A 27,087-nucleotide genomic window follows, 5' to 3' on the forward strand; every position below is an offset into this window, starting at 1 on the left:
CGTTTTCTATGTGGCAACAATATCTGGCCAGAATCGCAGTCGTGCCACTGCAGTCTTGTACACGTTACTAAAAAAAAGTAATCGATTATAATTACTATTACTCTTGGCTAAAAAGTATTCGATTAGATTACTTGATTACTCGACGGCAAAAGTAATTGGACATTACTTAAAGAAGTAATCGTTATTTTTCCGATTACTTTATTGTGTGAAGACACATCATTAGCGCTCATAACAATGAACTACTTCCAACCTCTATTTCACTTTTGCACAAGTATTGAAGAAGAAAAACTGACTTCCTCTTCGTGGCCGTTGCACCTTCACAATCCGGACACAAGCATAGAATTCGTTTGAAGACGTTTAATGATTTGGGCGTTCGCAGTGTGTGTGTGTGTGTGTGTGGAAGGGGGGGGGGGGAGGGGAGCGGAGGGGGTTCTAGATCTTGATAAGCTTGAGCAAGAGTTGTCGCTCAAAGTTTGCGTCGCTCATTTTATTATTCACATGTGGATGAGCTCGCATGTTATACAAAAGAGCAGCAGCTCCAGGATTTGAAACGGATCATGTGTAGTATCCATTAGCGGAAGAGATCGCCCCGACCACTTCTCAACTCGAAACATTGCTTGTCACAAAGACCACGTAGGGGAAATGGGGAAATATTTCAACTGCCTTTGTTATATTTTGCATCCGCTTTAGGCATTCTTCGGTTCTGGTTCTCCTAGGTTCTCCTACGGGCTGCGAGTAGGTACCCTAAGCAGGATTTTTTTATTTTTTTATTTCTGTGTGTGTGTGTGCGTGAGGGGGCTAGTTTGAACGATGGACTCACAAAGCTACATTCTGCTTCCTCAAACTTCGCCCTGAATGGCCTTTGTGACGCACAGTGGCTTCCCTGGGGCTTCCCACTCCCAGTCCAAGCTCGAAAAAAAAAACAAAAAAAAAACGGACATTCCACAGAAACTGTACATAAAAAGATATTAACCTCGCTTTCTACAGCTCCGCAAAAATCTTTCTTTTTCTGTTCGAAAAAAAAAGAAGCTAATTTTATTTTTGTCATTTCATATTAAAAATGCGTGTGCCCGGGGGGGGGGGGGGGGGGGGGGGGTCCCGTAGACAAATTGTAACGGTTACAAGTAATTTTATTACTTCAAAAAGTAATCAGATTACTCTTGTGATTATTGCATAATAGAAGTAATCAACTGATTACAAAATTACTCCAAAAAGTAATCGATTACAAGTAATTTGATTACTTGTAATGCGTACGGTACAAGTCTGTGCCACTGTGCTATAATATCAAGCAGGTTTGCTTGTAAATCGTGCATGTGTAAACTTAAAGAAAAAAAAAAAGGGAAACAAAAGAGTCTTTAGTAGTTGTTTGTAGCCTCAAAGTCTGAACCTTCATCACAACTATCGTTTGTTTCACGTTCCGAGGGAGAGAAGCTGGAGCTACGAGCACAAGCGTGCATGCTTTGCCAGGGATGCCAAAAGCCCGCAGCTCGACTTTTCTTGTAGCTCCTGCTATTCTCCCACTTAAAGTGCAACAGAGTACAGACAGGAGGTAACTTGCTCACTTGCTTGCCTCAACGCCTTCCACGCAGGCACGAGAACAAGTGTACTGGCGCCTGGAGTGGAGCTTGCAGCGCCTGCAGGGTCTTGGGGACGAGCTGGACCGTGTGCCCAATGGCAACGACGCCACCGGCCTCATGTTGAGCCTCGAGTCGACTGCAGCAGCACGAAGGCGCCGGGGACGCCAGATCCGGGCGCAGCCTACGAGCCTTGTCCGACATAGGCCAGGGTTGACGAGAGGCTCGAAGAGGGTGCCAGCCGGACGGCCACCAAGTGACCAGCCTATCAAGAGGCTAAGAAAGAGGCCCCATTCCCTGCAGAGGAACGTGCAGGACAGTGTGCTTAGTGTGAGACTGCACTAAAGGCCTCAACAGCTGGCAGCCTTCGGGGGACCCATGTCAGGTGGGTTTCACTCAGTTGCAGACCCAGGCCTGGAAACACCACTGTGTTAGCGCCAATTGAGCGTGCAGGTGAGTGACAGTCTGCAACCACGAGCACTTTCTTTGCCTGCAGGATTATAGCATCGAAATTGGTCGAGCGGTCAGCTCATGGGACTGGACCGAGGCGCACAACTCTTCAAAGGTGCTGCTGAGGGGGATCGGCGGCTGAGTGTGTTTGCGCGCCACAGCTTGGAGCACACAAAGCAGGAAGCTTGGACTACAGAATCCAGGCATTTGAGGTTCAATCGCCATTCCTGCTCGCTTCAATCTGGATGAGCATCGTACTGGCGTGCAGTTATGTATCACTACTGTGTGATGCACGCAAAAGGGGCAGTGCAACGATTTTAGTGTTGAAGGAATTGGCAGTTTGTATTTTTATATTGTTTATCCAAGCCCAAGTGACCAAAAACCGTGTCACCTTGCCCTGTAAAACTGCTATTTTGGTGCGTAATCACAAAGAAAACTAAATATTTGCCGATCTGCAGCCGCTCTGGTGGTTAACGGAACTGATGTGTGCCGTACTCTGGGGGATACGCGGAAGTGAACAAAACCTGTCCCCCTCCGCTGCTAGACTCGCCGTCACCCCCGTGGCGAACCGTCTTTTGTGTCTATCGCTCGCCGCGACTTTCGATGATGCTAATCTTTTAAAAGTCTATAATCGCGGAAGAAGCAGCTGGGGTCATACTGTAGCTGGCTAAATTTCTCATCTACGGTGTAAATTAGTGTTGGCAAACTCAAAAGGCAGACCGACCTTACGTTTTGTAAACACGGACATGAAATTTGGTGTCGGGCACTGCTGGCATTCCTTGTCTTGCCAGGGACGGTGTCCGTGGTAGTCAGCGATTTCACTGTAGCTGCATCGGTGTTGGCAACCATTCCCCTTAAACCAGTCCTTGCCAAGGACGTGAACGACAGCTTCACTCTGGTCAGTCTAAAACGACGAAACGAGTCGTCTGTGAGAAGGGTGTGGGCTCCCACGGTTACAGTTTTTCCTAGTGTGCCACTGCGAAAAGCCCTCTTTGTGCCGCGCCTTGGCTTAGGTTGCCTCTCCGGTTGGACCCTTTTGGTGCACGTTACTTGTACCCTAAGATTTCATTTCTGACGCGGGAGTCTGCAAACCTTCCATGTGTTACGCGCTTATTTTGAAGTCGCATTCATTTAAGACCTGACTGCATCTTTCGACACATTTCAAGTCGGAGACATGTGGAAGAGGTTTATTCACTTACGCATACTAGGGTTAAACGCTTTTTATTAATGAGTTTCAGTTGAAAGGACGTATAAGCGAACTGGAATCTGCGACGTTTGTTGAGAAATTCTGAGCTATTTCCAAAGGTCGTCCATCCACCAGGAGCGTGGCAATAATCCACGATGGGTCCCCTTGAGCGATGCTGCTAACTGCAGAGTTCTCCATGCGTCTCGCCTTGCTTAACTGTCAGCTAATGGGTACGACTTGACGAGCATTCCTGTGACTTTCACTGAACTCTGTGCTTGAAATGCGCTTCTTTCAGGTGTCTCTTGTGGAAAAATTTGCACGTGGCTTTAGCCGAGCTTGCATTCATCAGGTGAACGCATACCTGTGCAAAGGCAAGGTTTCCTTGATGATTTTGCCCCCTTACTTGTGGTTGCAGTGGAACCGGGCACTTTTCCTTGTTTCCACATCTGGAGTTGCTGGCTGGCGGCAGACTCTCTCCAATGCGAGAGTGTAGTTGCAGTCGAAGGTGATGTTCCGTTCCACTAGCACACATTGAAGGTGGGAATTCTCGATGCCACAGATGAATCGCTCCCCAGCATCACCTCGAGCGGTAGCACAGCAGAGAATTCTCTCGCTGGGGCTTGTGGAACCTGTCGAGTCTCTCGTGGTGAACTGGCGTTTGACACGGGCATGGCTGTTGTGGCCGGTGCCGGAGAGGGTGTGGTCTCGGTGTGGCCGTCACTGTACCGAAGTTGCAGTCGGCAGCGATTTTTCGCAGTACTCCGAGATGGAGTCTGTCGGTGTTAGGTTCGTTCCATTAATGGAATTTGAACCGACTGAGCAGTTTTGCTGACTTGGGGTCGTGGTGTTTATTGAGGCGCTAGATGATCTCCTCTAACTCAAATTCAGAAAGCTTTTTGGGTGCGAGCAGGCCTCGTACGTTGCCATAGATTGATTCATTGCAGAACGTCGGGAGGACGGCTTGCTTCTTTGCGAAGCTCGTGATGTTTTTAGCCTGGAAGTAGGGTTCGAGGCATTTCAATCACTAACTTCAGTTCCACCAGGGGAAAGCTTTAGAATTCATCTGTGATGAGCGGGCGGAGTCGCCCATCCTCAGGGTCCACAAAACTTCGTTTGAAGTTTGAATTTAGTGCGGAAGTGTGTGTGGGTCCGCCAAGTCCTTACTCGAAGACCCTTGGAAATTCTTTTGACAGTCCTCGAGTCTGTAGGAGTGACTCGGCTAATTGAAGGACACCTTGAATAGTAGTGCTTTGTGTTGTGCTTGACGGTGGACAAGACCAAGACTTGAAGGTGAACATTTCGGTAGACGTCTGCCTGGTTGGGTTAAATGTTATAAATGAATAAAGGGCAAACGCCAACCAATCCCTAAAAGATCGTAGGGTCCCAACGTTTCGGTGCCAGCTCGGCACATTCTTCAGGGGGGCTATTTAAAGGAGAAGCAGCTTCTTTCTTTTCTTCTGCGGTGAATGTAGGGCAGTATCTTCATTTTTTACGGTGGTTAGTTTTCAAACCAGGTGCGGTACCTTCGTTTTCTTCGAAGTTGGTTATTTACAAACGAGGATCAGCATCCTGGTTTTCCTCTATGGTAGGGGCCTGTATCTTTGGTGTCATCTCTAAGTGTCGTAGTCCACTGACGTATGCTGAGGGCTGAGGGCATACTTACGGACGGATGCCCTCAGCATACGTCAGTGGACTACGTTTCCACCCTAGAAGTGGCATGCTCAAAATTTTAGCTACTTGTGCCGTGCGCAACATTTTCTAGCTGTACTCGGAGATGTATTCCTTGGGCCAGGGTTGTGGCTTGGCATTGACGAACCGTTTCATGCCTTGTGTGGGTCGTGTTTGTCAATGTGGCGAACCTCTGCCGTGTCTGGAGCCCGGAAGGGTGGGGTTTATAGTTTGTGACATACTCCGCAGCAATCACAGGTTGTTGAGCCCTATCAAAAGTGAGATCTGGCGTGGCGAGAAGGTGTCGCTGTGTGGCTTCCTCGCATACCCCACAAGCTAACCGGTCGTAAAACGTATACGAAAATGATGTCTACTTGCAGTGCTGAGTGACACAACACAATGTAGTCGGGCACAGACTCGCCGGCAGCATTTGTTGAGCATGAACCGCTGACCAGTTACCAATGTCCTTAGCCCTAAGTCTCTTCAAAAGCGGAGACAAAATAAGAGAAGAGGGGCACACATGGAGGGTTCACATGCGCGGCAGAAGACTGCACGCTTCATGTCGTCGTCCACGAATTCCTCAGGCAGCAAGTAGAATTAAAGTCCAGCTGCTCTCTAACGTGTTTTCATTCTTCTCATGTGAATGCTGGGTGCCTCCCCTGTTTTTTATGCTCATTGCCACATGTTATGTACAAAAGCAGAGGTTACATTTATTGAAACTGTCTAGATTAATGAAAGGAAAAACACAGCTGCTCATTCGAACAAATACAATTGAACGCCTGCTCCGTGTCCAGGATTGTTCGGTGCGATTTCGGATCCGACACGAGTTTTTAAATCTCTGCTTGTTTTGCAGCCGTGTTAGTCTCGGGCTCTTGCACACAAGTGTGATGTGCAATTCCGACATGATGCAAATTAAGTAAGAACAGAAGAGGTTTATTCATTGTTTAAAGTGGGTGTTTACAGCGGAAGGGCGTCACGTGTTAAGGCTGTTTCACACACCTGCAACTGCTTACGACAGGAATGGCAATTGAAACCGGTTTTAAGTCTCTTGTGACTGACTGGTCCGCCACTCTGGTCATAAGCTGTTGCAAGTGTGTGAAGCCGCTTTTACATGAATAAGCTAAAGTAACTTCCAAAGTTACGACAACTCTCATGTTCTTTATACGTTTGAGGCGGCATGCCCGTTTGCTTTACCCGGTTTTCGAAAGAAACTATTATTTTCATTAGTCAACTTCTTTTAATGTTTATGTGAGCTGTTGCTTTTGAGTGTAAACTTGCCATTTTGCTTTACAGCTCATAGCCATATCGTTCTCACGTCTTCGCACTGTTGATTTTTGCATGTGTACGCATCGTATAAAGGCCCCGGTTGTTTCGAAGGGACAGAGGAAATAGCATCCTTTAGAACCAGCATTTAGTGCAACGATATATTTAATGTGGTGAAATAAAAACTTCCCGAGTTCGAAGTATGCACTCTTGTTTTTTCTCTTCATAGTTCCACTGGGCATGCGTATGGTCATATGCGTACCTCCACCATGAAAGGTTCTCCAATGGCACGAGTGTTTCTGACGGTACCAAGCTAATCCCTTCACCACTTCCCGAATTTGCGGATCGAGCGTCGAGCAGTTGTAGACAGCTGCATTTATTTTGGGTCGGGAGAGCCGCGGCACCGTTATAAGGGAAGCACGAAGATCTGCGTCGCCGCCAGTAACTGTAATGTGATGACAACGTACAGGCGAAATAAAAACGCTGGCAATACTTCAAATTGAGCTTGTGGGTCAGCGTAAGCGTTCGTGACGACAGAGCATATTTTCGTATCGAAAAAGACAAGCGTTCATGCATGGCGTGGTTCACATCCACCCCGTCGGCGACGAGCCTGCTCAGCGAGAATAAAATCTACACCAGCGGCGACATCGAGAGAAGGCTCGACTTCGGATACCAGCGGTAGGCGTTGGTAGCTTCGCTCTTATCAAGCGATGAGTTGGGAATGCTAATAAAAGTACTTGCGCCTTTGAAGCACTCCTGCAGAAGCACGATGCGAGACGTCGCATACTGCGGGCGTCACATATTTGCGTCAACAAGTGTTCAGTCCCTCGCGGCACCGCGTTCACAGCGTCTCAGCCGAGACTGCGTCGACCGCGTAGACTTCCTGTTTCAAGCGTTTCAGGCTTCAGCCGCGACTTCATCGACCGCATAGGCTTCATGTTTCAGGCGGCGGGCGCCATGTTTGCCGTACCCCAGCAGCGCGAGTGACGTCATATCGCGCGGCATTTCACAGACTAAAAAAACAACTGGTTTCGTTTTAGAGCGGAAGTGACGTCATGTCACGTGACAAGGGGGCGTGGCCAGGTGCTGTACGGGATATGGTTTGCTTATACGCGTACGGGATGTGGTTTGCTTACACGCCCCCCGGACACATGTTTCGCGGTAGGGGAAGGACATGTAGACGTGGCAGTGAGTCCCATGGTGGGGAGGTAGGACGGATGGCGGGGAGTTGGGAGGTTGGGAAAAATTGACGCTTCTCAGAACCACCAACTTACGTTGTCAATACGTCCGGAGAGCGGTTTAGGTTTCAGTCTATGCTGCTGTTCCAAGACGACACATTCTCGTTAGAACATTTGTGAGCAGTCGGCCTTGTCGCGATGTACGTAGGCGTTCATGTTGAGCGTGGCGATGCATGGTAATGCGCTCGTCCAAGGTGTTGTGGATGCTAGTTAGAGGCAGTAGGTGGTTGGGTGCGAACCGTGGAACGCCAAGTGTGAGTCGGGTGCACTTACGGAGCGCGGTTTCAAGTTTGCAGATTCGTGTTGTGGTGAGGGTGGCATAAGGTAGGTTGTACATGACTCGGGTGTAGACCAGGGCTTCGACCGTTTTACACATCTCATGTTGTTTTAGACCTCGGTTGCGCCTGTATACTCTAGTGAGCATATGGTGAATTTCGTTTACCTGCTTTGTGATAAGTGCTAACCACTCGTCCGCTTTGCCGTCCTGCTGGAGGAGCGAGCCTAGCACTCGTACGGTGCGGCGGCGAAGGATGAGGGTGTCATTTATATGTAGTTGAATGACTGCTCGGTAGTCGTCTGCCTTCTGTCCCATATTGTTGGAGACAACGATGTATGTTGTTTTTGTGGGGGAGCATGTGAGGCCAAGTTGAGTTATGTGGGTGTGGATTGTGTCAAGTCCGGCCTGCACTGTGGCTCCCTGATCTGCTGGGGAGCTGGTGCAGCACCAGACGGTGATGTCGTCCGCATAGATATTGTGCTGTAGGTGCTGGATTTCGTGAAGTTTATCCGGGAAATTCTTCAAGGCTAGATTGAATAATGTGGGAGAGAGAATAGCCCCCTGTGGTACTCCAGCTCTTAAGGTATGGTCAGGGGATGTGAAGTCATTGACCTGTATCTGTACTGTTCGATCGGTTAGAAAGGCTTTGATGTAATTATACATTCTAGAGCCGGGTGCCGTGTGCAAGAGGTTATCTAGAATCGCGTGGCGAGCTACAGAGTGAAAAGCTTTGTGAATGTCTACGCTTGCTATGGCACGCAGTTGTGTGGTACTGGCATTCTGGTATACATCTTCGTATATGCGAAGCATGGCATCTTGTGTGCTAACATGTGACTGAAAGCCCGTCATAGTGTATGCTAAGGAATCTGTGGTCTCTAGATGCCATTCAAGGCGATTTAGTGCCATTCTCTCCATAAGTTTGCCAACACAAGAGGCAAGTGAAATAAGTCGGAGGTTGTTGATCTGGTTAGGAGATTTTCCGGGTTTCGGGATGGGTATGGTGAGGGCAGTTTTCCACTTATGAGGGAGGATTCCAGTCTCCCATGCCTGATTGATTTGGTCGAGGAGAGGTTCGACGAAGTGCTCACGTAGGTTGCGTAGTGTAGTGTAGGTGATTTCATCCATACCTAGGGTAGTGTTCCTTTTCAGGTTATGAAGAGCTGCTTGTAGCTTGTTCATGCTGAAAAGGGAATTGATTCCGGTGGAAAGAGAGTCGGGTGATTCGGGAGGATAGTCGGGCAGTGGGAAAAGGTTTGGTTTGTGTGGATAAAAGAGTTTTTGTATGTCTCGAGCAAGAGATTCAGGATCTGCTCCTGCATACATGAGAAGCTTTGTTAGCGTGTGCCTAGGTTTAGCCTGTCCCAGAAGGGATCGAAGGATCTGCCACACTCGAGGTGTGTGTAGTTGTCCGTTAAGCTGATCGCATGTCTGGAGCCAGTTCTCGGTAGTAAGGGTGTATGGATATTCCTGCGCCTCCTCAGTGATAGCCTGTATAGCTTTTTTGAGGGGGCATTGGTCTTGTTCTTTTTCCAGCGTTGTACTATGCGGAATCGTTTGTCCCACAATGGAGAGGACGTGTGAGTCTACATGCTCGCGGTCCGGGGTGTTTGTACTAAGAGGACATCCACTTAACTTCATCTGTGACGTCACCATTTGTTCTTTTACACAGTACATTTCGATAAGCAGTTGACATTATTAGTAACAAAGGGGTCGTCCTTGCAGGACCGGGCCGACACCATCAAGAGCCCTGGGCAAACTCCAGCCGTGGCGCTTACCCCCCCCCCCCCCCCCCCCCCCCGCCTCTACTGGGTACGATTAGTAAACATGTGAGAAGTGGCTCAACCCGAGTGTTTTGTCGGACGAGAACCGCAATCCGAAAACAAACGACGATCGTGCATATAGCTTCGTGTCGTGCACCGTGCTAAAAAATAAATAAATAAAAAAAGCAAAAAAAAAAATTTAAAAAAAGGCACGGCGGCGCCGCTCTTTGACGGCGCCCTAAGCAACCACCCAGGTCACCCACCTCTAGGGCCGGCCCTGCGTTCTGGAAGCGTACGACTAGGTGTCAAACCCGCCGAATCGCAGGCTGGGCTGCTGAGACCAACAAACCAGACGAAGCAGGAAAATAAAAAGGCGTCACCTGCGGCGTTTTGACGTACTGAATAAAAAAACTAGCGATGAGAGTTTTGCCGGTTCCGCTAAAACTGCAAAAAAGTGACGCGAGCCTGGACTGCCAATGCCTAAATATTCACTCCTAAAAGCATGACCAGCGGAGCGTCGGGGTAAAAAGCGTGAACCAACCGCGTTTCACCCACTGTTGACCGACCCTTCAATGCACCAACTACAACAACTCTATAAAGGCCGCAGTGCACACGCACCAAGTGATAACCAAGCACCATAAGGTTTCGTGGATCCGTCCAGGTTCCGTCGGTCTCGTTCATACAAACAGCACCGCATGTATGGTGCATGAAGCACGTCCTCAAAAATGGCCCCTCGATTTCCGCCTGATGACGTCATAAAAATGTCACGCTGCTGCCTGCCGCGATCCTAGCGGTGGCAGAGCAGCGGGCTAAGCTAAATTGCCATTCATCCACGTGCTATGAAACAGGCCATCTGGCCCGCTACTCTGCCACCGTCAGGATCGCGGCGGATTGCCTGTTTGATAGTACGTGGATGAATGGCAATTTAGCCTTCAACAAGGGAGCCAGGACAGAAGTAGGGGTCCACGGACACACAACAATATAAAATATTGGCACAGAAAAATTAATGGCGTGTTCAAGAGGGCACATTCTAGCATTTACTCATTCACGGATCTTATCAGAAAGGGTTAGGCCCTGACCAGGACCTCTCTACTGCAGCTAGCAAATAGAGGGCCAGGCAAATGACCAAGGCACAAGGTCATAAACAAGGGCAAGCTCTCATGAGGCTGAACATGGTTAAAATTGCGCACAAATAGAAAGGAACAGAGAAAAGGGGCACAAATAAAAAGGAACAGAGAATAGTGTGATCTCTGAGGCTGATTCAAATCTTTGGATCGAGCTACCTTGTTCATGAGTTACTTCAAAGAAGAAAAAAAAAAACACGTTAAAAAATGACTGGGGACGAAGAAACCAAGCGCGCGGTCCGTGTTGTTTAACCTGTGTTTTTGCGTTGTTGTTTTTTTCTCTTAGGTTTGAAAGGCTAAGGCATTCTCTGGTGTTTGAATAATCTTCATTTTTTGTTTTTAAATGATCTTAACAGTTCAAATAATGTCCACGGCATTGTAACTCACAAACTGCGTTTTAATTCTTTTTGTTTATTTGTTTTATTCCAATTTTATGTCTGAATGAAAGATGAAAATAAAGGCGTGCCGATCACGAAGCACCTAAAATTTTAAAATTATAACCAGCAGCAAAATAAAGTAACAAAAAGAAACAACAACAAAGAAAGTTTTTGTGCTCTCAAACATAAGCGGTATATAGTTTTTATGCTTCACGGTCTGGAATTAACGGCTGTACTGTGACTGGATGAAATAGAATCGCTTTCTGTAAATGGACCTAAAATACAAGAGGTCTTATATGGGAAGGTTAAAAATGGACGTAATAAAATGAAAAGACGAAACAAATTGAACGAAAATGATTCAGTGTCTTTAAGCGAGAAATTTACAAATGAGAACGGGTTGAATGGGTCAGTGTTGTAGGCGTTACAAGGAAAAAGGTGAGAAATACGTTATCAGCAATAAATGAAAAGCGTTGCCGACCTACGTTAGCTCTAAATAAAATGAACGCGTTACGGTTAAAAAGTAATGCACGTTACTTTTGCGTTATATTTGCGTTACATGCCATTGAGGGCGGCAGCATTTTTGGACACTGGGACAAATGGTGTGGACGTTCATGTCTTTTTAAAGTGGAAGTGTTTACACAGAGAAAAGAAAGGAAAATGATTGAAAATATTTGGGATGACTGCAAACATCAACAAATTGGCGCCAAGAAACACGAAAAAAAATTAATTTAATTTCTTGAAGGTTGGGAAGGAAGCCATAACAAGTAACGTAACTATAGTTATTTCGAGTAACGTGTAACGTATACGTTACACGTTACTCGAAATAATGAATGCGTGTACAGCGCGAAAAAAAAAATACAATATAGAAAAAAAATACAATGTTGTTTTTTTAACCGCAAAAATAAACTATGCAATGCCGAGCGTTCATTTTTCGCCCGAATGTAGCGATAGAGGACCGAACTAGATGTCAAAGCTTCAGCACTAACATTTGCCTCAATAAAAAGGAAATTATAAATGCCTTTCTAAAATTTTCAATGGGGAAATGGGCCCGTTTTAATCTTAAAACGAAAATACCAAGCATCTTACGTCGGCGAAGGAATGGAGATTGTCCTGAACCAGCGCCTTTACCGCTGCTTTCATACACGCCTTACGAATGACACGTTCGGAATCAAAACGGATGACGACACCCGAGCATGGCCTGGAACTTTCCAGAATAGTGAAGATTTCTAAGGCGGACTGGACGTAGGAGCGGTCGAACCAGGTTCCTCCGCATGGCAACCGCGTGCGGTGCCGAATTCGTTACGCACGCGGCAATAAAAGAAAAAAAAAAAAAAAAAAAAAGGAACCCTAGTTTTTTTTTGTTTTTTTTACAACATACGCAAATGCCAGGTTTTCACTTTGCATAGAGAACCCATAATACGTACCTCAAATCTTCATGAAAAGACAGCGTTGGAACCAGAAAATCCCTCTTGTTTTCCTTCTTGTTTTCCGCTTGCAAGCCGAGGCGACCCGTGTTCCGAACAAAACCCGAATAAATACGAAGCGTTGGCAGAAACAATATATTTCTCCGTACAAAAAATACTCGTCGATGTGGCTTACAAAAATGGGCGTGACGTCGTCCGGTGCGAAGCCGCACGTCCAACGGTGAACGAAGGAACGCGTTTCCAACGTCCTGGAAGTAGTCCGCACAGTTCGGTCCGCGGAAATAACACGTCGTGGCACGTCAAAAACAGAGCACTCCTATGATCACTGTACATATCCGTCGTCGAGCAGGCGACGCACGTCTCTCCGAGGGAAGTCCTCGCCAGGGCGCCTTGTCTGCTCGTTGCCTGTCTCGAGAGCTTAGGCCGCAATCACATACGTCACACAAAAGACAAGTCCGCAGACAGTGTCACAGGCAGGTTTCTTTCTTGCTTGATCGATACTGTCAGATTGGTCATATAAACACTGTCTGTACATATGCTCTAAGCACACATACACGTGAAGGAAACGTGCTTCGAAAATGCTTGAGGTGTGTTCAATGCCTTTTGTATGACGTATGCGCCGTGCGACTGCAACTCTACGCTTGTTCCCCTTTGGCATCGAGGGCGGCTGAGTTCCGTTCAGGCCGGGAGCTGCGGCGAGGTCACAGTTCGGACACCTCGAGTTTTCCGGCCCGGTTGGGCGTGCCCATCTTGCCGAGGAAAACGCTGGCGTAGGGGCAGCCGTTCTTGTTGTACCTGTTGAGGTTGTTCCGCTCGGCCACCTCGGGGCAGAGCAGGTCCGTAGAGCCCACGGGCATGCTGATGTTCTGCACCGTGCCGTTGGAAAGCACGTACACCTCGGAGCACAGCTGGGCCGAGTCGAACTCGCGGTCCTGGCTCTGCCGGTGGCTGTCCGAGGAAGAGGACGTGCTGCCGGACGTCTCGGCCACCGCGTTCTCGTCCAGGGAGTTGCTGTCCACGGGCCTGGAGCCAAGAGCAGGCCGTCAGAAGGCACCCGCATCGTTTGGATTCGCGTGCTAATTCGCCGATTCTTCGAAGGAGTACCTTCTGAGGAATTTTTTTAAGTACCCGTAAAACGAGGATACGCAGCTTTCTCGAGCACTCTTCAGCCGGTCTGTCTTCAAGATCGTCATGATTATGCCGGGGTTACGCCATCCCAACGATCTGGCATGGACATCCACTTCCGACAACATATATATTTTTGGTAACTGAGCACTAACGTTTGGTCAGAGGCTGAACAGCGCTCGAGGACATCGTCCAATCAGACTGATTCATCCTCATCACTAAAAGTTCGAACCTCGTAAGCCTACACAAGGTGTACGCCGAGGCGCAGGCCCGGTGCTTGAGTGACCCTATCACTCCAGAGTTCCGCCGTCAAGCATGCTGGCTACACTGAATGCCATACGCAACGAAACGCGACTGAAATAGATGGCTGGGTTTACGGATCGTTGTTGAGATCGCTGCCTGAGAGGACAGGTTACAAAAACGGTTTCACTCCCAATTTCAACGACTTCGAAGTGTTAGAGAGCGTTCACGGGTGACGTGCGCGATGAAACGGCAAAGGCCTAATCATAGGCCGTTATGCAGACACAGACGGCTTGTGACTCGTCTTGAAGCATATTAATTACGGGAAATTATTTACGAAGCTTCCTTTAGTCGATACAGGCGTCGGAGAGCTTGCCGTTGGCCAAGATAGTCCGTGGACAAGACGGCCAATGTTTGCTTCAAATACATTCGGGAATCAAAGGCGTACGTTTAGTTTTCCAAGCAGCACAGATATTGGCCAAGCATTGGCCAGTGGCTGGCGATGGTATTTTGGCCAATAGCTAAAGAGTGGCCATCCATCGGCCAATCTTTGGCCGATGGCTGATGGCCAGAGAAAGGCTAACCATCGGCCAATGGCTGGCCACTGTCTGGCCACTAGCCAAAAGACCGTTGTCGGCCATTGCCGAATTATTGGCCAAATTTGTGCTGCTTGGGTTGTTTGCGTTCCGGAAATATCCCCACGAGATGCTTAAATTGCTAACACGCTTAAAAAACAAAAGAAAAAAACAGTCATGACAAGTAATTTGTTAGTATTTTCACTGCCCCACAGTTAGCACGTGAGCATGGGCAACAGTTGTTAAGGCAGTGACACTCGGTTTTGAAAATGTAGTTGGGATGGACCCCACCACAGTTCACTCCAGATCACTTCATACCAGGATAGTTCATTACGGACATTTCGTACCAAAGACATGTCATTCCGATATGTTTTAACCTAAGACCTTTTATCTTACGGACACTTTATACCACGACATTTCATGTTATCAGAGCTTATACATTATATAGAGCCCTTGAAATGTCTGGGGATGAGACTTCTTTGGTATAAAATGTCCGGGATAAACTGTTCAGGGATGAAGTGAGTAGACAAAATTCGGTGGGGTTGGGTGTTACCGTGTTAGTGGCGGTTTCGAATCGCCGGAGAGTGTACAATCAGGGCCTCCTATTTTACTACGCCATTTTGCACACCCTGAAGTTGCGAGCTAGGAAAATGTTTCTAAAATAGTCAGAAGGCTATTTGATTCTGCATATGGATGGCTGTCAAAAACAAAACACAAAGAAAAGGCAACCGATATTAAATCTGGCACAGCGGAGGAAATTCCTGCCATACACCGGCCACGCAGATGCAGATGCCTTTATTCTAACGTCGTCACTAGGGAATTTCTGCCACACGCCGCCGCCTCACTGGTGCATTGGCTGCGTGCTGGCAACGCGCAGCATCAATCTCTAGAGCGTCTGCCACCGGAGTTGCACTATAGTCACTGGCAGAACGAGAACGGCGGGAAGCACTTTCTACCTTTGATAACGCTTGGGCATCTCACCAGCCTCAAGCGCGCGCGCGTAGCCAAAGCACTGAGGAAGGCAACGAACGCGTGCTGGAGGCCGGGGACTTTCAAAAGAAACGCTCCCTGCGTCCGACATCGGTAGCCAACGAGGCCCGTTCACTCACACTCCGCGCCGAAGGGGCCGGAGCCCTCACGGCGCGGCGGTATATTTCCAGGCGGCACACCACCCAGGCAAGATCCGCGCCCGGATGCACAGGCGGAGAAGAAGCGGCCAAGCGCGCCCCTCGAGCCAGCCCCGCCCCCAGCCAAGCGCCATCACCTCTTTCCGCAAAGCGTGTTCAAAGTACCTATTGGAGGTGAGCGCGACCGGCGCCGTGATCGGAGTGTGCGAGACGTAGACCGTGGATTTCCGCAGCTGTCGCCTCGGGCTGCCACGCTTGCTCTGTGCGTTTCTGTTGGTTCAACCAGGGCCCGATCAGCAAAGGCGCCCCGGACGCGGCCCTGAAGGCCCGCGGGCCGCGTGCGGTGCACCATGCGCGCCCCACCCGTGCACACTTCTACTCAGCGCTGCGACAGGCACACCGCGTGCGCAGTCCGCAGCGAGCCCATGCCAGCTAGAAGACAAGGCCTCGGACTCTTTCACCAAGACGACATCATTAGTGGATCTACGCATCGCCGCCTAGCTTGCGTCAGCGTCTCCGCCAGCTTCAGCCTGCTTGCCCCTTGGGGCGGTTCGGGGATCCACTAACGATGACGTCATGCGCAGGCCTTGTTTTTTAGGTTGGGCGAGCACTGCAGGGGCTCTGAACATTAACAAACCGGGGCATGTTGCTCTGAGGAACGTTGGCGGCACAAGCCGGTGAAAGACCAGTGTGTCCTTTCCTAGTTGCAGAGGTTATCGGTGCTCAATTTCGTTGAGGGGGCTTAACGTAGAATATGCCTTTGGGTTCCGTCCATACTGTTAAATTTAAGACAACGCAGAGACACATGACGGCGACACATCACGTGGTCCCGTGACGCATAATAATCACACACCACGTGACACGTCACCACGTGACCCGTAGTGGCACAAACCAAGTGACCGTCGTACGTATTATACGTACTACAAGAGAGATTACGACTGAAGAGTTGGCGAAATCGATCGCCAGATGGAGTATGACTACAGAGTGTAACTCTTTCAAATGCCACGCTTACCCGAGTCCTTGCGCGATAGCTCTCGCCTCCGCCTTCTACAACGCTACGCAAGACGCTCGAAATAGGGTGGGTGAACAAATGACGACAGACGGTCGGCGTCGAACGGCATCCCTCGCGCAACACACGTGGTCGATGTGTTGCTCCCGGGTACTGAATTGTCGTCCTGAATTCGCACCCATCGGTACTGGCAGTCGGCGGTTCTCCCCCATCGGAGCAACACTCGACGCTCCCTCGTCGGTGTTCTTTCGGTCAACACCGCAGACCAGGTAGCTTTTAAGCGCTCCCTTACTGTTCTTCGGTGAGGTAATCAACACGCGACAAACGGGGTGCTCGACCCCTTCGACGAAGGAATCTCCAGCAACCCAATGCAGTGCTCGAAAAGCCCAGTACACGCACTCGTCTACTCTCTGACGAAATCCAGGAGCGTGCTTACCTGGTTTCTTCGTCTTCTTTGTACCAGTCGTTATCGTAAGAGTGCATCCAAATTGGGTTGGACCTGAAATAGTACCAATTTCATCATTGTTACACTATCCAGGCATATTTAAAACAGACTCGCAGACCAAACACCGAGTTAAAGGGGCGATGCAACGATTTTTGTACTTTGCACAAATACCGCTTAAAACGGATCCCTGACGTTAATGACGTATGAAACACGCGTTCGTTTTTCACCCCACGCAATAAAAGTTCCAGAAAAAAATGTAAAAAAAACGAGCACCGTTCATTTCCTCAACTCGCAGCCAGAACAAGTGGCCACGTGATCTGGAGTCGATTATATGCCGCCAATGTTGATCATAGCCACGCGCTGGGGTTGGCAAAGCACAGGACACGCGCTGAGTTCCAGACATTGTTATGGCTCGGCTATTGTCGTCGTTGCAGCGATTGGACACGGGCCACTACCCGAATGCATGTCGAGGCATCAATTGTCACGAGCCCAGATCGAATGTGTACGCAGTCTTGGCGTCCACTGTGTGAGCAGCATTTGAATATCGTTACCGCAAAGCTCGATGACGCATTCTCGGGGATCGTACTGTTGCCATTGTCCCCACAGCTCCGTCATCAAATTTCGCGAAGGAGCAAAAGGCGGCTTTGGAAGGAGAGACTGAAAGAAAAGCTCCACTTTCGTCCTTTGAATTCCGCCGCGACGAAGACGCTTCTTGGTCAGTGGTGTTGCGTTCGAGTATTCTTGGGTCCCACTAGTGCCATGAAGCTGGGGTAAAGTAAGAAATATTCCTACCCAATGTCGTTGCACAGCCCATTTAATGCTAAACCACAGTATAAGGCACCCAAGTTCGGCCAGCGAAATCTCAGCTGATCAGGTGTCGATCGTTGCAGCCGTGAAAACAAGGACGTTTTTTTATGTAGCTTTACCTAACCACTCTAGGAAACAGTACATCTAAATACAGGACGTATTTTCGGCCACTCATTTTAAAATGACATATACAAATATATCACTGATTGTGAGAAACTGGAACTATCACCTATTCAAAAAGAGATTACAAAATCTTGTCAGTTCCAGTTTGAATTCCTTACAGAATAACCCCACCAGGCACGTAGCCATGGGAAACAGTCCAAGCATGTACACGCTGCATTTCTCTTCTTGGTCGGGGCAAACAGTGTAACGAATGTGAGACAGACCTTGCTTTTAAATATGTTTTGCGCTAAAAATAAAGTGAACTATCACAAATTTGATAAAGTGGCATTGTGCTTTTTATTTTGTTCATCTTTCCAGTCTTCAGTCTTCGGTGAAATATCTGGATCGAAAGCCAACCGCCGGGGTAAATAGATGGTCACTATGGCTGACATTGTGTGTCGACCCAACTCATGCCAGGTGCGAGGCAACAGGCGATGCCCTGGTGTAAGTTATTCTTTCGACGGACCTGACGCGGACCAATTCCGAACAATGGGCTCAAACTTCTATAAGCCTCGCATGTGATACATGCTACGGTAAACTCCGACCAAGGCCTTAAATAGCAACACCCCCTTTTGTTTTCATCATGAAAGTCGACATTTGTTGCAGCGTGAGGAGAACAACTGCCGGTTTTAGTTATCTGCGAATAGTGGATTTTGTGTTCGAAGCGAGTAGTGGTCCTGGCCGAAGATTTTAGAGTCGACTATCGAATGGTTTCTCCCAGCCTTTCACTGTTGCACCATGCTTCACAAAAAACCTAGCTGAACTCGTAAAGGTTGTCCCCGAGCTTCAACTTGCCCCTTTGTAAGCTAAGTTAGTTTTAATCTAACTATATGGGTGGTGGTCTCATAAAGTTCAATGCCCACATTGGGTTGATCGGAAAAATTAATAAATTTACTTGCTGTATGCAAATATGGTACATTCAATCTTTAACTTGAAAAAAAAAAAAACGATCACGAATTAATAACGCAATGGCATGTCTGCCTAACCTATACTCTTGCTTAATATCCAGTTTAATTTAGATAACCTTACTGCAACGTATATAATAAAATTACAACATTTTCGTTTCTTTCTAAATGCACCCAGTACATGCGTGCACGATCTCGATTTGAAACCGTTATTTTCTCCTAAGCACGAGACCGATATCGGCCGAAGATCACGGCGGGTCAGCCCCGTTGAGCGCGCTTCTTACCGAGCACCGGTGCACCATGGAGAAGCAACAACAACGAAAGCGAACTTCGGGGGTGTTACTTCTCCACGGTACACCGGTGTTCGGTAAGAAGTGAGCTCCACGCAGCTAACCCGCCGTGATCGACACTTGGAAAAATACGAATATCCCAGTTTACATCGTGAACGAATATCGCAGTTAATATCGTAGACGAATATCGCATAGCGTATTGTTCGAAACCACTATTCAAAAATCGGAACATTCGCACAACCCTAGTCGGTTTTGGGGCCCTCCGTTCCCACAAAGAACAAAGCATCTTGGTGCAAATAATATAAAACAGCGCAAATAAACACAAGGACAAGGAGAACAAGGACACGGACGCAGCGCTGGCAAGAAAAGGGCCCAGAGCCCTGCCGGCGAGTGAGGCCGCCCGGGTAAGGTCCGCGGCCTGCTTCAGCGTCCCAACGGGTGGCTGCTTACCCTTCGACAGAATGCTGGTTGGTGTTGGGCACGTCCACGCGGTTCAACGCCGAGTCCCTCGAACCTGGCGGAAAGGAGAACATCACACGATGTGAGGCCTTGCCCGTGGCTCCCATCTTCCCGACTCGGATTGTCCTCGGAGCGGGCGCCGGCAGAGCGGACAGGGTGCGTGAGACTTGAGGGCGCACCATAACGGATCTTGCTACCTCTATCTTTAATGTCCGCACAGCCCTTACATTGCACAATAACAACAAAAGCACGGTGTTCGCTGCAGATGTGACGACAAAATCATCCGCAAGTATGCTTCAAGCATGTTCGAAGCACATTTGCCCCATACGTTTGTATGCTTCGAAGATATCTGCGTTCACTCCTTATATGACCAATGCGACAGTACCGGACATACAAGGAAGAAACACGCCTCAGTGTCTTCGGGTTGCCTCTTGTACGAAGCTTTAGCAGTGTGACCACGTCTTTATGGAGCGCGCATATGCTTGGGACGCGAGATGCTGCTTCCAGTTGGCTATCGATTTACGGTCAGAAAGTGTCCTTGTATGCTGCACCCAAGTACCACGCTCACGGAGCTGCTTGGAAACTTCGCTGTAGACCTGTGATACATATATCCTCTAAAGTTGCGCTCTTGAACGTCGTGAAAGACACCGCGCTGCCCGATTCTCTCCAGCATTTCTTTATTCACAAAGGCTTCGAGCCCATCGTGATGACTGTCCGTAGCGCACCCACTGGCTGGAAAAGAAAGCCCAGGACGCGTTCGGGGGCTACGGTTGCTCGGCTTACCAAAAGCTGTCGCAGTGGCTGCCTTCAGCTGGCGCTCATATCTGGGAAAAAAAGAATGACAAAAAAAAAATGACGTCCTTCGTGCAAACAAACGGGAACAACCTGTTAAATGCGCCCCCACATCCAGTTCACAAGAAATCCGGATCGCCATTCGAGGGGCTTTCGGAGCGCACATCGGAATTTGGGCACAGGGGGAACTTACAGCGATGTCAAGGTATCAAATAGGGATGCCGCGAACTTTTTTCGAATCGAAGTTTCGATGATCGAATCAAGCGGTTCGAAAGGTTCGAAAGATTTCGATTTTTCGAATTGTCTATATTGTAAAATTCGACGGAGGTCGAATTTTCGAACTTGTTAAGCTAAGAAGTTCGACGCTTTTCGAACCGTCGAACTTATTACGCTAAAAAATTCGATCTTTTTCGAACTTTCGAACTTATTGCGCTGCAAGGTTCGATGCTTGTCGAACTTTCGAACTTGACTGACCAAAAAATTCGATGAATTTCGAACTTTCGAACTTATTTATCAAGAAAATTCGAAAAGTTTCGAACTTTCGAATTTTGAAAAGTCAGAAGTGCGACGAACTTCGAACTTTTAGGGTAAAAGTTCGACGTTCGTCGAACTTCGAAAGACCGGCGGCCGGTTTCATTTGATTTCAAGGAGTGGGGTACATTCGTAATTTTTTTTTTTCTCGAACTTTTACACGCGGTGCTGCGTTCCTTACGAAAGACAATGTCATTTATTTCAATGTTCTGGCATGCTTAGGTTTAAAGAAATAAATCCCCGAAGGGGCGAGGACGGACGACACGACGGGTTTTTGACGATTATCGTTTGTGCCAGATTTGAAGCACGCTGCAGCCGGAGCTATTTATGGTAGATATGTTATACTTTTTTAAGAATGATCTATGTATAGCTACAGGTAAGTGCCGTCTTAAGATGTGATTATTGTTATTCAACGTGAGTTTCGAAGAAATGTCCAAACATGTATCTGCGTGCAATTATGACCTAAACTTGATAGTTATTTTCGTCTAAGTTATTTGAGGTATCGCATTTAAATTAGCACCACAGACAGTACATACCATTGCCATCTGCAGAATACAAAATAATATATTTATTGTTTTTTCACGTTAAGGAATAAATTAACTCATTGCAGAAGATGTCTAGTAGTGTTCAAGTTCAACACGTCATTAAAAGAAAACTTTTTTTTTTTTTTTTTCGCTTCACGTTCCTGGGACGTGTTTCTTTTAGCCTGTACACATTTTGGTAAAAGAAACTTGTTTCGAAGTTCTGAAGCTCTGAATATGCACGAATAGAACACTTCCGACGAATTCTTGATAGTTTTTTTTTTTTCTCCTGCTTCTTATTCCCGCATTTATTCTTTTTTTTTTTTTTTTCTTTTGTTACTATCGGCACAGGTGTTTAGGTCGAAAAGACAGCTTTGAACTTCCGAACCACTAAGCATGTGACGAGCAGTGCCTTCTGACAACGAGTTTCTAACAGTGACCATTTACGCAACCTTTTATGTAGTGAAGAGCGACAGTAGCTATACATATGCATAAATAATTTCAGATTAAAATAAGCTCGACCACGCCCTCTTTCCCCGTATTGTTTTCTTTAACAGTCCAAAATACCTGCAAGGGAAAAAAAAAAGGCTGAAGCCCCCCCCCCCCCCCCCCCCCCCCCCCCGCTACCCTCTTTCCCCCCGTTTTTCCTCTTCCGACGCCACTTGTATGGTAGAACGCTCCTCGACCTCGAGTTGTGTCGGCTTTTGTGCTTTTTGCGAGGCGATTCCTCCGTCCCAGAAAATAAACCTCCAGGACAATTATAAACTTCACCGGATCGGATTACTACCAGCGTGCAAGGGGTGGCGAGCTAGTTTGCCAGGTCGCTTCAAGGTTTTACTGAGCCTCAACCTCCTGCTCGCCCCTGGCCGTTTCGAACTGGATGAGTCTCGTAAAACAGTGTTTTCGTGCAATCACTACTGCGTGATAAAGACCCCCCCCCCCCGGGGGGGGGGCTGGCGGTCACAATTCTGCACTGGCAAATATTCTAGCACGCCCGGGAAACTCGTCGTCTCATTTAATTGCCTTACCAACTTCGCAGAATCTAGGTATCACACCCTAACTTTTCTAAACTTGATTTTGTGAAAACAAGCGAGTCGTGAAAACGTTATTTGAAACTGAAACTGTAGAAAAACTTGAAAATCGGACTTCAAACTTTGAAAACTTGGATTAGAAAAAAATTCAAAATCTTCGAAGTTTTTTTTTTTTTTTTTTGAATGTAGCGTTAAAAGAGAATCGAAACTTTCGAACTTTTCGAACTTTAAGCCAAAAGAAATTCGAAATCTTCGAATTGTTCGAACTTCATGTTTATAAAAATTCGAAGCGTTCGAAGTTTTCGAATTTTTTTTACAAAGAATTTCGGAATCTTCGAATTTATCGAACCTGAAGTAAAAAAAATATTCGAAATATTCGAATTCGAAATTTTAGAAACCGTGAAAGCTTCGAAATTTTCGAATTCGAAACTCCGCTGTGGACAAAAGTTGCGAATTTTTCGAAATCGAACCTCGGTCGGTACGAAAATATCGAAATTTTTCGATATCGAACCTTAGTTCGCTTCGCAAATATCGAAACCTTTCGAAATCTAACCTAGGGTGGTTCGCGACATCCCTAGTATCAAATGTATGGTCGATGTCACCTAAAAACAAGGCCTGCTCCTTCCCTAATTTAACGTCATTACAGGATGAAGACAGCAGCGAGGCGTTTCAGTTGTACCGCCTCCAGCGCGAGTTTCTTTTTTTTTTTTACTTTTCAAGACAATTTGACATGACGTGGTCTTCGCGCCACGTGCAGCCAAAGCACGATGGAAGGCAACGAGCCCGCGCTGCAGGACGGACAGTGGAAAGACGAGGTCTGCCGTTCTCATCTTGTCAGTGACTATAGTCCTAAAATGGATCCAGGCGGCGCAGCTATGCGGAGCGCAAGTTCGTCTGCTTTTTTTGCGGCGGTTGTGGTGACGTCAGAATGCCGAGCTCCGATTGGCTATAATTAAAGGCTACACTCTAAGAAAAAATGGAGGAAAAAAGTAGCAACGGCGCGCCTTCCTCCCTTCTACCGACGCGCCCCCAAGCGGACACGAGAAAAGGGGAGGAACGAAACTTTTTTCTCCTTCTCCAGGCAGACGGGTGAAAGCTTTCGCCCTCCCGACTCATCGTCTTTCGGTTTCGTTTTTCGAGCAGGTCGCGCACGTTGTTTAATAAATAGCTGTTGAGTTGATTGAGCTTCAGCAGCAGCGAAGGCCGCCTGTAATTCCGTCTTCTAGTCTAAACGTGCAGAACATTTCGGTTGCATTGACGTTTTTATCACTAATTTTATCAAACGAGCAAACGAAGCCGCTAGAAACAGCGAAGTTCCGGAACAGTGCCAGCAGTGCCACGTACACTGGGGGATGGCCGCAGTGTTGCCAACCGTAGGGTAATTACCCTACTTGTAGGGTATTTTAGGCATTTTTGGTACATTGTAGGGTTGTAGGGCCGTCCGGCCATTTCCCCGCCAAAAGTAAAGTAATTTCAAAAAGTGAAAAAAAAAAGAAAGCTCCCGTGCAGGTTTTGCACAGCTTTGATAGCTTTGCAAACTCGTGTGCTGCCACACCATGACATAATGCAGAACGAAAGTATCCAAGTTGCAAGACAAGCTAACAGCGAGTACCACACACCAAGCTGGAGAGTATTGGAGAACTGGAGCAACGAGCAAGTGGGAGAGGTGGGAGGAGTGGGAGTTGCGCGGAGGGAGTTTGGAGCCAGAGGAGGTATCTTCCCAGTGGACATGTTCCCGCCAATTTTTCTCTGATGACTCTGGTACATCCGGCGGTTCTTGTTACACCTGCGAAACACGTGGCACCACGGGCGAAACCACCCCGAGCCCACCAGAACCGGAAGCCACCTGTTCAACTGAGCTTTTCTACGACTAACAATAGCTGGAACTACCACTCGTCCTCTGCGCTCTTTTCTTATGGCGCGTTGCAATTAACTCTTTCCTTACCACGCCCATAAAGCGTCGATCACCGATGATCGACGAGTTTTAGCGACGTTTTAGCGAACGAAACAGAAGCCATGACGTTTCATCGAATGACACTTTGGCGAATACGGAAGAGCCGCCGGTTTCCTATCCTCCCCAATAGCATAGTTTGTCGAAATAGTACCTTAGTTCGACGAATCCCTAGGCGCGGTACACCCAAAGAAGCTAATATGCCGCTCGGATTAGCTTCCTTTTGTAATGAGCCGCCTTGTCTGTCGCCGCGAGTGCTGGTCCCACGTAGCCCAGTTTTTACTTTGACGACTAATCGGCTAAACATGTTGGTTGGGGATATGTGTGCGCTCGCTACATCACTGTTGTGCTGATTATACAGAGCGCACCTGAAAGCATGGTGTTCTAGAATAACGCAGGTATGCGCGCGCATGCGTGCCCTATCGCTTTGCACTGTATTAATATTACCCTGTATCATGATAATCTATGCAACAGTAATATCTGAACAAAGATTTGCCTCGTAGGGTAAATTGTAGGGTAATAAGAAACATTCGTAGGGTAATGTAGGGTTTTCTGGACGTTGGCGTGGGGTATTTTCAAAAAATAGGTTGGCAACACTGGATGGCCGTCTCCGGATTGTTTGACTCGCGCGGCACGGAACTACAGCCGCTACAGCCACTGCAGCACTACAGACTACAGTAGCGAAAGCACGCGGAACTGTGTCGACGTTTTCGACGTTATGGAAACCGCAGGAACTGTGTCCGCTGTGTCCAAGAAAGGCAGGTTTTGCTGCCGGCTGCCTGGGTGCCTTCCCCCCTGAGTTCGGTTCTGTTTTCCGATGCCGAGTGCAACCGGCGTTCAACGTGGTTCTGTGTTTGTGCGTGTCAGCAACATAGCTGCAACATCGTGATGGCAGTGTTGTGGGTTGTGAACGGAAGACTGGAATTATCGCCGATGTGACCGTGTGTTCGCTTATCAGTGGTGTAACAACAAGAGGAGATCGTAAACGGTCGGGCATTGATGCCGCTGGTCGGGCCGTGATCGGAGGGGGCGGGTTGTCGCAGTTTGACATTCTGCTTTACATTAAAAAGTTTAATACCGCTTGAGGGATTACGTGCAATCGATCAACGTGCGGATAGTCATGTTGGAACGCTGGTCTGAGCAGTATAAGCTCCTATCGTACAGTGGCCAATGTGGCTGTTGGTTGTATTGTCCCCGAGAGCGATTGCGCTCTGGGGCAAGGACAACAGTACGAAATTGTGACGGAAAGTACGTATATTTACAGTGTGGAATTTTAGCATTAAAAAACAATAGTAGGTAAAATCGAAAAAAAAAAAAAAAGCCACCATTTATTTTGCTGTTTAAATATATACTACGGTTCCTGGAGAAACTGCCCTCCAATTGGCAAGCTAGGATGAGCGCTAGAAGTTTTCGGGCTCTCCACGGCGTAGCTCCGTACACTTAACACCTGCCACAAGTCGCGGCTTTGACTGCATTCAAGTTGATCGAAAAGCGATTTCTCAGCCCGTGAAGCATCACTTCCAGCTGAGTGAATATCCGCTCTACAGAGATTAATTCAAGACGGCAATTGCAGCTTTGCGCGAACAGCAGAAATAGAAAAACAAACACTACAATAGAAATACAGGCTACGACGCGCCGTGCGGGGAAACAAACTCATGGCTTCGAACCGCATTGGAGCGGTTTGATTTATTGCTTTCAAATAATTACGGCGTGATCGAGCGTTTACTTTTTAATAAGAGATTCATCCCCTGAGCCATTCAAAATACTCTCAGAGGTATGACATTGCTGGGAAAAAATCAACATGCTGGGAATGTTTTTTATTGTTTAGGGAGTCACCGAAAAGTTCCGCACGTTCAAAACGACCAGTATAAAAGACGGAAACGTAGAACACGGGTGTAGTGTTCGGGTTAGTGTGGTGTTCTGTTGTATTGATATTTGTGTGTGCAGTGCATGTGCTTAATGTATGTTCACCTGATGCTTGTAATGGGTGTCATGTGTGTATAGCAGAGGATCCTCAAGCGCAGTAGTGGCCTGAGAGAAGCAAATTATTTTTTGTAGAACATGAATTGGGCGGTATCTAGCGCCACCTAGCCTAGCTACTTGCAATTACTCTGCTTGACCCCGCCATCTGGTGGCTAGCGATTTAACCTTCTTTCACGCTACGCGATAAACAGCGGCTTCGAGTTTGTTCTTTCGAGAACGGCTTTTGGTTTCGCGGAGTGAGTTTGCCCTTCTCCGTGATGTGCGGTTGACGAAGGAATTGTGACTTGAGGAACAGCAAAGGTAAGACGCAAAGTGCACGAAGTAACTCGGTATCGGTTGTCTCCGTTTAACATCGCAGTGCTGTCGACGAGAAGACTGAGTAACTGCTTTCGAAACGCAGGTTTCTGTACCTGTGGGGGGAATCTGGCTTCGGAAATAAACACAGTTTTCGGAAAGATCGTGTTACGCTTTCATTTGCTGCTGCTCTCGTCCCGTACAAGAGACGTAGCGTCCTCGTTAAGCCTTATTGGGCTCGATTTGCTCGATTCGGGGCCGCCATATTGAGATGCAAGCGACGGAGGAACTTTGCTCACCTGCTTCAGGGACGAAGGTTTCTCCCTTTCTAAAGGAACATAGGTTACAAGACCGTTCCTCCCGTAAGGGAGGACTATCCGTACCCTTTTTTCTAAGAGTGTATAGTGGGTAGACCTCAAGGCAGCTTGCTTCGAGGTCTACCCACAATCCTTCGATCAGAGCCAATCAAAACTAGGCGTCTTTCTGACGTCACCACGAC

The 27,087-nt window shown here is 47.7% G+C and overlaps 1 protein-coding gene across 1 annotated transcript in view; it reads right to left on the bottom strand.

Annotated features, from left to right (window-relative positions):
• Positions 1–12,462: 12,462 nt before the first annotated feature.
• Positions 12,463–27,087, bottom strand: part of LOC8036604 (cadherin-23) — a 57,862-nt gene continuing 43,237 nt past the window's right edge. Inside the window, exons 32-35 of the mRNA XM_029993195.4 lie at positions 20,269–20,309; positions 19,477–19,540; positions 16,854–16,916; positions 12,463–13,364 (exon numbers count right to left, since the gene is read on the bottom strand). Coding sequence (XP_029849055.2) covers positions 13,043–13,364; positions 16,854–16,916; positions 19,477–19,540; positions 20,269–20,309 — 490 coding nt within the window. The 3' untranslated portion in view covers positions 12,463–13,042. The remainder of the gene's footprint in view (positions 13,365–16,853; positions 16,917–19,476; positions 19,541–20,268; positions 20,310–27,087) is intronic.

This window comes from Ixodes scapularis, unplaced genomic scaffold, assembly GCF_016920785.2.
Source record: "Ixodes scapularis isolate PalLabHiFi unplaced genomic scaffold, ASM1692078v2 PGA_scaffold3__209_contigs__length_174095766, whole genome shotgun sequence".
In the NCBI taxonomy this organism is placed as follows: Eukaryota; Metazoa; Arthropoda; class Arachnida; order Ixodida; family Ixodidae; genus Ixodes; species Ixodes scapularis.